Source organism: Sinocyclocheilus grahami, unplaced genomic scaffold (assembly GCF_001515645.1).
Source record: "Sinocyclocheilus grahami isolate Dianchi unplaced genomic scaffold, SAMN03320097.WGS_v1.1 scaffold767.1, whole genome shotgun sequence".
Classification (NCBI taxonomy): Eukaryota; Metazoa; Chordata; class Actinopteri; order Cypriniformes; family Cyprinidae; genus Sinocyclocheilus; species Sinocyclocheilus grahami.
In genome coordinates, this window is record NW_015505946.1 from 380560 (window position 1) to 393039 (window position 12480).

At 36.7% G+C, this 12480-nt stretch overlaps 1 protein-coding gene across 2 annotated transcripts in view; it reads left to right on the forward strand.

Annotated features, from left to right (window-relative positions):
• The window catches only part of acox1 (acyl-CoA oxidase 1, palmitoyl), a 29901-nt gene that overhangs the window by 6584 nt on the left and 10837 nt on the right, over positions 1-12480 (forward strand). The window contains exons 3-5 of one of the 2 annotated variants that reach the window (XM_016245759.1): positions 9147-9307; positions 10970-11077; positions 11201-11320. In XM_016245759.1, the coding sequence (XP_016101245.1) occupies positions 9147-9307; positions 10970-11077; positions 11201-11320 (389 nt within the window). The remainder of the gene's footprint in view (positions 1-9146; positions 9308-10969; positions 11078-11200; positions 11321-12480) is intronic. The other variant, XM_016245758.1, reaches the window with a different exon arrangement.

The following is a 12480-nucleotide window of genomic DNA, read 5'->3' on the forward strand; positions in this document are numbered from 1 at the left end:
ACCCTGAAAGTAACCTCCGATTTTGGAACCTAAAACTTTTTTATCCGCTCTCTTATCCTCAAACATACCCGGGTATGTCACATAACCTGCTTTTTGGAATACCCCCCTGGTCTTGCTTTTAGTGTTTGTCTTTCTATGAAATCTCTTACTTGCCAGTTATAGTTGATACGGTTTTGTTCTTACTCTTTAGAAAAATGGTTCAAAACAGTACCAGATTAGGGTTCTTCTACAATAACAGAACCCTTTTGGTGCTAAATAGAATTTTTTTTATACGGTTCCATAAATAGCCATGCTTTGGAAGTGCAATATAGAACCTTAATGGTGTTATAAAGAATTTTTTAAATAATAGTTTAATTTATTATTATTATTATTCGTTTATAATGTTATTTATTAATATTATGCTTTTATTCCTTTATCTGCCTGGTTTTATGATACTTTATAGCTTCTGTTAGTGTTACTTGAATAAAACTGAGAAATCATGTCAATTAGGTACTTGTATTTTTGATTGACACAGAAAATTGTAGCAAAAATGACAGTGCTCTAACAACAGTAGCTAAGCACATTAATAAATGATAACATTTGACATTTTTTAAATTAGTAATTGCATAAAGAAATTAAACCAATCCGAAACACAAAATATATGCAATGAAGTGAATTCCATTTGAAAACATCTTGTGAATTAGTGAAATATTTTCACAATACAATGTGTTATTACATGCTTGTATTGCTGTAATTGAGTAATAGTTTCTCTCTGCAGACGGTAAGCTTCTGTCTGGGTAGAAATACACATTTGAGTTTAGAGTCACAGTGCGTCTCCGAATGTAAAATGTATGTTTACAAATGTAAAAGCAGTTATGTTTATGAAGGCCAAAAGTAGCCATTGTGAATGGACAGTATTTGAGCTTTTGGGATAACTTAAATGTTTTTGTGGCTGGGTGTGATGAAAGAATTTTTTAACAGTTAAAAAAAAACTGAGCTCGACATTGCAGGCCAACACTTTGGGTAAACTTAAAATCACACTGTACTAACAATTGCAGCAAACAGTCACTGGACATAACTCCAAAGAGCCAGGTCCGTTGACAGCCAACGGAGGACACACTCCCAGCACACAAAGTTGAATACACAAGTTCACAGATCATAAGAACGGCAGCAATCTTACCGGCACTCATACTCAGTAATTCATATATTCACTCACCCAGTCAAAACCAAACTGAGCCAAGTCCAGCGGTCAAGAACATTGAGCGATTCGATTACACAGCGCCATACTAGCACTACAGGGCACAGAGGACTACACAACCTAAGTGAAACCACCTTACTCACAGGGGGTGTGGCCAAACACTGAAGGCATCCTATAGCCGATCAGTTGTCACCTATCTGCACAGACAAAATGTGTGGTGCAAAAGAGGAAATCTTGAGATTGTAAAATCGAGGAAAAGTGTTCTGAGAAGACCAGCCAGGGCCAGACAGATGTCCTGAATTTACATTCCTTTAGCCTAAGCCCACAAAGAAGCCATGCTTCTGGTAGAGTGAGCGCTGGCTCCAAAGGGACAAGTCTCTCGTTTAGAAGCATATGCCAATGCTGTCGCTTCTACAATCCAATGAGACAAATTTTGAAACCAGCAGCCCATAATTGTAGCCTTTGAAACAGATAAACAACTGCTCAGACAGTCTAAACTAGCTAGTCTTGTCCAGATAAACATCCAAGACAAGTTCCATAGATGCAGCGTCCATAGACAGTGAAAATAAATCACCCACTCTTTTAACGCATGCCAGCGTGAGTAAGAGAGCTGTCTTAAAAGAGGGCACTGTAATGTCTGCCATATGTTCCAGTTTAAAGGGTGGCTCAGAAAGTGCACTAAGCACCAGGGACAGGTTAGGATGAGGAGGATTTAGCTGCCATTCAGCATCTGCCCAACACACTGACCTGCCAAATGTGTAGGTTCCACAGTTCCGGCCTGGGGCACTTTGCCCCTCACCTGGGAGAGTAGATCCCTCCATAATGGAATTGGCCACAGGGGAGCCAAAACAAGTTGTATCAATTCCAGAAACCAAGGCTGGTTGGGCAAGGTTAAGTCCTGATCTCACAACCTGAACTCTTTCTTTGGAAAGAGAACATTCTTCATGGACTGACCCACCCCTGGATAGCATATGATTGAGCAGAGTTCATTGAGATCATTGAGTTAACTAGTCTCAGCTTCAGACGTCACGCCCATGGACCGTTGGCTGAACGTCTGATGCATATGGCACACAAAATTGGAAACACTTCAGGATTTTCAAAGTCGTCATCTGATTGGCTGAATTATACAGGATTTCTGGGATACGTGTGTTATTGTAAAACATTAAACATGACACGGCACATAGCGAAACATGATTGGTCGCTTTACCTGTCAGTGATATGGCCTCTTGGGCGATCTTTGGCCATTAAAAGCGGCCAAGGTTCCCAGACCTTCTGCCTTCAGTCTGAAGGTCTGGCTACATGAGACTAAGACCAAACATGCATTTGAAAGATGCGCTGTCATAGTTTGCGAATTTAAGTTCATGCCCATGAACATGACGCTCTGCGTGGGAAGAAGTCTGCTCTTCTGCATGTTGATTGACAGCCTGAGATCTTTCAGGTAATTTAAGAGCTGAAGTTTGTGGCTTTCTAACATGTCCTGAGATCAGACTAAAATAAGCCAATCAATTGTCCAGATAGTTCAGGAAAGATATTCCACTGTGCCTGAAAGGGGAAAGAGCTGTTACGCACATTTCGTAAAGGTTCCCTGAGCCAAAGCCAGCCCAAATGGAAGAACTTTGAATAGATAGGCTCTGCCTTCGAACGCATGCTCTACTGCCATATATGCTTTCTCTGCAATATGGGCAGTAGTGTGCCACCTTTAGAAGGAAGCAATGGCAAAGACTTCCAGCCACGATAGGAAGGGGGTAAATGTACAGACACACAGGTAGAAGACACATGCGTCATGCACATCTGGAAGCTCAATGGGTCCGCCACACACACAGCATTCAGCGTCAGTGGCGAGGAATGCTTGCTTGCTTCGGGAAGGTCAATGGTGGTGAACAGCGAGTTATATACACCCCTAACTTAGGTGCTTAAGTGCCATTAGCCGGTGATTTACATCAGTCCAATGCAATCATGCTTCAGTATTTGAGGAAGGAGTTGGATAACCCCAAAGCGTTAGCATGCAATGCTGAGAGACCGACTCGAAAGGGAACCATAATTAGTGAGAATGTAAGAGAATAAGTCTGTTGGAAAGAAAGAGCAGCAGGTATTGAAGAGAATAATGGATTCTTCGAGAGTGTCATTGAGAGGGAAGAAAAGTATCTGCTGAGAATATGGGGCAGATAGATCACCCTATTGTCTCTGTCTCTCGTTACCCATCTTGGATTACATGAAGAAACAGAAAAAACTGAGACAGACTAAATCCAGAAGAACTGTGGCAATGTCTCCAAGATTCTTCAAGAAACCTACCAATAAAGCTACCTGAAAAACAATGCGCAAGTGTACCTAGGACAAAAGCTGTTTTAAATGCAAAGTGTGGTCACACCAAATGTTGATTTGATTTAGTTAATAGAAGTTAATTGATAAATAAAATCTATTTATGACATTTATTTTTGAAAGCATTTGCCTAAAACTTTTCACAGTACTGTAGCTGTGCAGGTATGGTTTCTGCAAGCATCTTGGAGACGTTTCTACAGTTCTTCTGGATTTAGTCTGTCTTAGTTTTTTCTGTTTCTTCATGTAATCCCAGACAGACTGGATGATGGTGAGATCAGGGCCCATATTTATCAAGCTTCTCAAAGTGCTATTTTAGTCTTAAGTGCTGAGAATTCATGACATTTACTCCTACTTTCAAACTTAAAGGCACAATATGCAATTTTCGCCGCTAGAGGGCGCGTATTCAAAATAAACAAATAGACAAAGGCGTAGTTTGATGATGCCGTGACTGAGTGTGGAGTCATGGGAGTTGTCGTCTTCATCCCCACAGCCGATGCAATCCGACGGGACTCGGGCAGAAATCATGTTCATGGATGAGCTAATGATTTATTAACGTAGTAGAATGAAGCAGGGTGAGGCTGAAAGCCGTCGAAGCAAAACGAGGCCGCTGAACGAGCGCGACACACGGCTTGAAAGCAGCGGAGCTTTTATTATGCCACAGTCGACCGCTTCCGCTTCTTCCGGTCGTGTGTATGTGGGGGAAAAAAGCAGTGCTGTTTTATCATACTAGATACATTTGAAAGCTCTGTTATAATGCTACTAATGGTATTAAAGCGCACAACATATTAAAGTGTCTTTGGTGTTATGGAAATCGAGGGGTTATGACGTCATTAGCAGGTGAGACAATGACACTATGGACACGGTCCGTGTCACTAGTTAAAATAGCTTATTTCTCTGGATTTAAACATTCTTCAAAACATTTGGGATAATGTAAGTACATAAAACAGCAAAATATATAACACTGTTCTAGTGGTTTTTGGATATTTTAATAAAAAAATCTTACATATTGTGCCTTTAAGTATAAAAGCAAGTTATCAAATTTCTTAAAGCTAAGAATCGCTCTTACTCTCCCAGTTATTTAAGACCACTCGAGAGGTCTCTCAAGTGGTTAGGAGTTGCCAGTAGGGGTTTGTGATGGCGCTGAGGAGAATCTTTCAGGAGAGGAAGAATGTTCTTGAAATGTTTGACAACGAGCAGTTAATGAAACAGTTACATTTCCTCAGTTATTCAAATAGAAACGAGCAAAGAATATTTACATTACCAAAGAACATCATAACTGACTTCAGTCTAGCACTAGTATTATATGCTCTTTAAAAACACTCCTGTTATAATCAGTGAAGCTACCTACACTGTATCATGAATAAATCTCTTACCCCTTATTAACACTGCCCACGTCTGCGGTGTATTATGACACGGCCACCGGAGCTGATCACGGCCACTCATCATCCGCGCCGTGGCAAGTTTCTGAAGCGGCTCTCCGCACTGCATCACTAAAGATAGGTGCCTATATTTTTGACGGATAATAATAATAATAATCGTCTTGCTGTCGTCAAAGAAATCAGCAACAGGCGATATCTGACTATCGTCGATACACGATACTATCGTCTACCGGCACAACCCTAAATTGAAGGTTGTGATGACGATTCGTTTCCTTACCATAATGTATTCTCTTGCAAATTCTTTATTGTCAAATGTGTGTTGAATGTAAACTCCTATTAGGAATTTAACCATTCAATGTGAATTTATCTGAGGATATATTCTTAAATAAGGAAATCTATTCAGTGATTGGTCCATGTGTATTTCGTCATCCAAAATCCCCGTTTGTGGCACAGCAAAGTGTCGTGAATCAACTCGAAGACTGACACTTAAGATTTAGTCCTACACTTCACTTAAATTACGACTGAGATGCTTGATAACTAACTTTTAAGCGCAGCTTTGAGCCAAGAAGTTTTTTACACTTAAGTCAATTCTTAGCAGCGTTCTTGAGAGTAATTCTCAGAGGCTTGATAAATACGGGCCCTGATCTCTGTGTGGAGCACTGGCAGTCTCCTTGTGTGTACAAAGATCTCACTAGATTGTTACAATTAATGGCAAAAGGAATGTTTGGAAATGTTAACTGATATTTTCTACTGACACACTAAAGGAAAAAATAGAAATAAAGGTGGACAGTAACGAAGTACATTTACTTGAGTACTGTACCCAAGTACACATTTTGAGTATCTGTACTTTACTTGAGTATTAATTTTCTGGAAACTTATGACTTTATCTTTACTACATTTTAAAGACCAATATCATACTTTTCACTCCACTACATTTCTGTCAAGGTCCTTGAAGTAGAAAGTCGTAGCCTATCAGTAATCACTCTTGCAGGGTTACGTGAAGTGATTTCCCTGCATTTTTTAAACACTGACCAGTTGCAAATGTCATATTTATTTACAACAATTTAATTTAGTTAATATTGTGGTGTATACAGTATATTAGACAAAATATTGTCTGATATTGTAAAATTGTGTAAACAAAAATATTACCTATAAAGCCACAGAAGAACTGCATCTCCTAACAAAACACAATAGGCATTTGACTTGAAGCAGCACTGCACAGACCATTCTGTGTATGACATCAAAGTACCACAAGAGCAATTTAAAAATTTTGAATTTGATGTCAAATAGATCTTGCTGTTTTGTTTTTTGTTAAAGCAGTGTTGCTGTTGTAAAGTTATATAGCTACAGTCGTGTTGCTGGGTTGGAGTTATACAACAGTTGTGTTGTATTGCTGTGTGAGATCACTACCATGCTGCTTGGGTACCATGCTGGATGGGTAGGGGTGTTAAATTATTATTATATTTTTTTTTGGTCTACTCATTTGTTTCATTTCTATTGGTTTGTAACATTCTAAAAGCTCTTTATTCCAAGGATACTGCAAGCTAGTCAGTGTATTCCGTAGGCGTAATGTATTGTAAGTTGTTTCAGAGGCATAAGGAATTGCAAGTATTACATACAACAATAATAAACAGTGTGTTGACATAAAGGAAATTTACTTTTGGTACTTAAGTATTTTAAATACAAGTAGTACTTTACTTTTACTTAAGTAAAAATCTGTCTTTACAACTTTCACTTGTAATGGAGTAATATATGACCAGCAGTATCTGTACTTTCACTCAAGTAATGGAGTTGTGTACTTTGTCCACCTCTGAACAGCCACCTCCCAATTGAAAGTACCCAATAAATGATGCTTTTATAATTATTAAGCCTACTGATATTTTAAATATTATTGTGGGTTTCAGTAGATAATAGAATCTTAGTATCCGTAGATAATAGGATCTTAGTAAACATCTAAGATTTGAATACTTAAATGCTTTTTAAATATGTTTTTTGGTTGTGGGACAGCAGTTTTCACCAATAAGGAGATAGGTGCTATTCTGGTTTGTCTGTTGCCTACATAAAATAGTTGTCTGAGGTTTAAATTTTGTCCCATGCCCTTTTTTTTTTTCTTTTTTTTTTTTTCTATTTGTAGTATTGTCATTGAAGAGCACCTGTTTTAAATGATAGCTCATCCAAAAATTTACATTTTGTCATCATTTACTTACCCTCAAGTTGTTCCAAACCTGAATGAATTTCTTTCTTCACCCGAAAGATATTTTGAAGAATGTGTGTAACGAAATGCATGGTATTTTTTTTATTTATTCCATTCTTTGGGTGTCAGCCATCAACAGTTTGGTTACCCATTTTACCCATATCTTCTTTTATGTTCAAGAGAAGAAGGAAACTCACACAGCAAGTTCGGAGCAACTAGAGGGTGAGTAAATGATGACAGAATTTTCATTTTTGGGTGATCTATCCACAGGTGGAATCAAGTTATTCTTTTGTAAGTCATTTAGTGCTCTTTGCCCAAATTGCTGTCAGATTATTAATTGCTATAATACATTTATACAAATTTATATCAAGAAGGTTTTTAAAATATGTTTGACTTTCATTTCAATTTCAAGTATATAAAGTATATAAACTATTAATTATTTCATTTTGTAGATTTGAAAATCTAATTAAATGGTTTTTGGGGGGAAATGAATCATCTACTACACATTTTTTTTCACACAAAACCTGCAACCAGACAACAACACTAGTTGTATCCAGTGTGGATACACGTTCGTATTCTGTTGAAGGTGACTGGTGAGTTTACAATAGCAGCTTGTGTTGCCATCCTCTAAAGTGGTGATGAGGATCTTCTGTGTCCGAGGAATTGTTGTTCGGAGCTGCTTTATAAAAAGCAGAGAGCTCACCCCCTGCAGTACTGTCATTCCAGTTTTTAAATGTGGTTGTCACTCCTTAAACTTTACAGTGTGTACATGACCAATATGCAGGACGTAAATAAGAGTAAATTGAAAACTAGCCTACTTAATGCAACTTCTGGTGCTGCATTGATGCTTGGTGATGCTTTGTAGTCAATTCACATTCTTTTTTTTAAAGTTAAGCAGTTAGGTATATTGATTTAAAATATGTAATATGTGTTTTTTTTTTTTATTTAAAAAATCATAATTGTTTGTTTTTAATAATGATTTTAGCTGATTGATAAGTTATCAGAGCCTATGTGTGCTGCTATGCAGTCAGAGTCTGATTTACAGGATGTAAATTCATTAATTTCTTCCGAAGGACATGAAAGTGAGTGGCTGGATGAACAAGGAGGAGACTTAACATTTTTTTTTTTAATTATATTCATTTTGTTTGTTGTTTAGGTTTATTATTGTCACTTCCATAGACATCAGTGTGTTTATAAATGTTTTCCCTAGTACTGAAGTGTATTTAGATTTAAATATCTTCGACCAAAAATGAAGTATGAGTTTCTATCTTCTGTTGATCTCAAAAGAAGATATTGAAGAATATTGGTAACCAAATAGTTGCTGGAAGCCATTGACTTCCATAGTATTTTTTTTTCTTCCATGCTAAGGAATGCAGTGGCTACCATCAACTGTTAAGTTGCCAACATTCTTCAAAATATATTCTTTTGTGGTCAACAGAAATAGGAAACTCTTGCAGGTTAGGAACAACTTAAGGGTGAGTAAATGATTACAGAATTTTCATTTTTGGGTCAACTATCCATTTAAATGTCTGAAACATAAAATAAACATTATGTGGTTGAAAACTCGAGTTCCTCTCTGGCTCAATGCTAGCAAAGTGTAAACGCATCTTTAATCAAACCAGTGTGATCTTTGGTTTTAGAAGGTATCATATCTTTCCAAGTCAGAGAGCTATCCTTTTAAGGAACAAAGTTTATGCAGTTACCTTTTACACCAGTTTGTTTATTTATTTATTTATTTTAATTAATAGAATTGTAAGTCATTATTAAATTCATTATTTAATCTGTATGACCTGCTTAAATGATTTCTCTCCTTTTGTTTTTATCATTTTCTTCCATTATCTTTAATCCCATTCCTGTTAATCTATATCCATACAAACCCAAATTTTTAATCTACTCTGTATATGTCATCTGAAATGATTTCTCCTTTTTATGAAATTTCATATTTAATCCCATGTTTGTTTCTCTGATATCTAAATAATCCTTCTTCTTTTCTACTATTTCTACTCGCCTTTCTATCTCTTCTTTGCACCTTTTTTTTTTTTAATGCTTCACTCACTTTGACCCTGCCCTACCAAAGCTGTGTGCACCGGGGGCGTCCAGAGCCCCTTGACCTGCACTTGGGCATGTTCCTGCCGACGCTGTTGAATCAATCCTCACCTGCACAACTGGAAGCTTTCTTCATGCCAGCATGGAACTTGGAGATTATTGGCACCTACGCGCAGACTGAGATGGGGCACGGTAACAAATCTGGCACTTACTTATTGCTATACTGAGGCACTGGTTTGCATTGGATCATGTGGTCTAATGCACTACTGGATTATTGAATTTCACAATCACTTTTGTTGGATCCAGAGTCAGTGATTTACACAGTCAGTGGCACCCTGAACCAAAAAAACCTACCACAGTATTTTCAAATCAGTGGCCAGCACAGTCTCCTAATGTAAACTCCATCGATGAACTGGGCAGAAAGGTGAAAGCCAAGCAACCTACAAGTGCAGCACATTTGTGTGAACTTTTGCAGCTGTGTTGATATCCATTTTAGAATAAATGCTGCAGGTGTGTTTGGCTGTTACATGTGCTAAAGATAGCCATTTGGTTCAACAATTTGTAAATTGTTCATTTGTAATAAAATCTGGAGAAATGTAAGTTTTCAAAAAAATTTCACTGGTACTGTGTATATAAAGAGAGAGTGAGGGATTGTGTATAGGGTACTATCATGGAATGTGGCCCAACTTGGAAAAGGAGAGAACTGGTCTTTAACAAAATGAATTGACATCATGTGCGTGTACAATCTACACTTCTAAAACCTTACCAGATATTTTTTTAAACTCCTCACTATCATCTCTGTCTGTATTGTTTTATGCAGTGGCAAGTAACATTTGGAGCCATTAGATAAAACATTGACAATATCGTTTCTCTTCAAGGTTGAGCTGCAGCACATTACTGGAACAGAACAATACATTCAAACAGAGCACTGATACAAACTTCTACACATGATTTGTAGTTTAACCTACGGCAACTAATAGTGCTTTAAACTCCAAAAATAATCATAAACATTAGACCACATAGGAGTTAGTGAATATATGTTGTGCGTTAGTGACCTTCTTGGCCCTAGGCACAGTTGGTTTTTACATGTCTCATATACAGCTCTTATGAGAACCACAAAATAAAATAAATAAGTACAAAGTTCAACCTGATAGCACTTTTTCTATAAAATGCAACATTCAATTCTATAATTATTCAAAGTAATTGTTACAAAACAAATACATATTTATTCTCTAGAAAGCCGCACTAAATGAGTAAACACTGTTACTGCATTCCTGACTTGGGTCAGACCCTCAGTCACCTCCCAGATACCAAATACAAGACATTGCTTGTAACATAATTGCCAGAACAGATACACTAGTTTTAAGAGAATTATGATTATGTATTCATCATATACTAGATGAGAAGGGGATTGGAAATCCACCCCTTCATAAATATGTAATTTCAAACTATGTTTTGCAGATTAAGAATTTACACTGAGCGGCAATGCAAGATAGAGTTCACTTATAACTGAGCAATTTACTTACAGTAAACAAATTGTATAAAACTAAAACATAAATCATGTTACCAAAAAAAGGTTTGTTGATAGTTTTTTTTTTTTTTTTTGCTGTCAGACACCTGCAAGGGTTACCTTAACCATGCTCTTTTAACTGAAAAATTATGAATACTGTTACACTGAACCACTAACAAGATAAGAGCTTGTATTTCCTCATGTTCATTTGCTCAGTCCCAAAAATTAATTTAAATAATGGAACTGTATTAAATATGAATGAATTTCACTTTGATTTACTTGTATTAGATCTGTAGTAACAGTTGTCTGTGTTGTGTTGTTTTGCATGTATTACATCTATTTAGGTACACATATCCGTGGTCTTGAAACCACTGCTACTTACGACCCTTCCACCCAAGAGTTTGTTTTGAACAGTCCAACAATCTCCTCTATTAAATGGTGGCCAGGTGGATGTGAGTAAGCTATGTTCAAATCACATCATTTTATTTTAAATATAAGATGGCACTGTGTGCAACTGATTACATAATGTTTATTTTTTATAATTATTAATTTGTTCTCTGTATTTGTCTTTGCAGTGGGTAAAACCTCAAATCATGCTATAGTCCTGGCTCAGCTGTACACGCAGGGCAAGTGTCATGGCCTACATGCCTTCATCACTCCCATTCGCTGTATGAAGACACACATGCCACTGCCAGGTACAGAATCTTGAGTGGGTATAGTTGTGTGATGATATATGTGGATAAAGATTGGACCATGTGTGTGAGGATTTGCTTGTTTTTTGATATGTATGATTATAAGTCTATTTAGATGGACTGCAGTGATTACACAATCACCAGATTATGGAACGATTTTTTGATCAAATACGCCATCATATAAAACATAGGCAATATCTTTTCTCTTCAAGGTTGAGCTGCAGCACATTACTGGAACAGAACAATACATTCATACAGAGCACTGATACAAACTTCTACACATGATTTGTAGTTTAACCTATGGCAACTAATAGTGCTTTAAACTCCCAAAAGACTCATACACATTAAACATACATAGGAGTTAGTGAATATATGTTGTGCGTTAGTGACCTTCTTGGCCCTAGACACAGTTGGTTTTTACATATCTAATATACAGCTCTTATGAGAACCACAGAACAAAACAACATATAATCGTATACAACATTTGATTATATAATGATTCAAATGAATTGTTACAAAACAAATGCATATTTATTCTCTAGAAAGCCGCATTAAATGAGTAAACACTGTTACTGTATTCCTGACATGGGTCAGACTCTGTCACCTCCCAGATACCAAATACAAGACATTGCTAGTAACATTGTTTTAAAAGAATTATGATTATGTATTCATCATATTCTAGATGAGAAGGGGATTAGAAATCCACCCCTTCATAAAGATATTGTTTCAAACTATGCTGTATTGCAGATTAAGAGTTGTATGTTTGTAAGTTTTGATGTTTTAGTAGTTTCAATCTTAAATTTTAAAGCCAAATTACACTTTTATGGCACCAGTTGAAAAAGAAAAGTTCAGTAACACATACAGGGGCATCTCAATAAATTAGAATGTTGTGGAAAAGTTCATTTATTTCAATAATTCAACTCAAATTGTGAAACTCGTGTATTAAATAAATTAAATGCACACAGACTGAAGTAGTTTAAGTCTTTGGTTCTTTTAATTGTGATGATTTTGGCTCACATTTAACAAATTAGAATACTTCATAAGACCAATAAAAAAACATTTTTAGTGAATTGTTGGCCTTCTGGAAAGTATGTTCATTTACTGTACATGTACTCAATACTTGGTAGGGGCTCCTTTTGCTTTAATTACTGTCTCAATTCGGC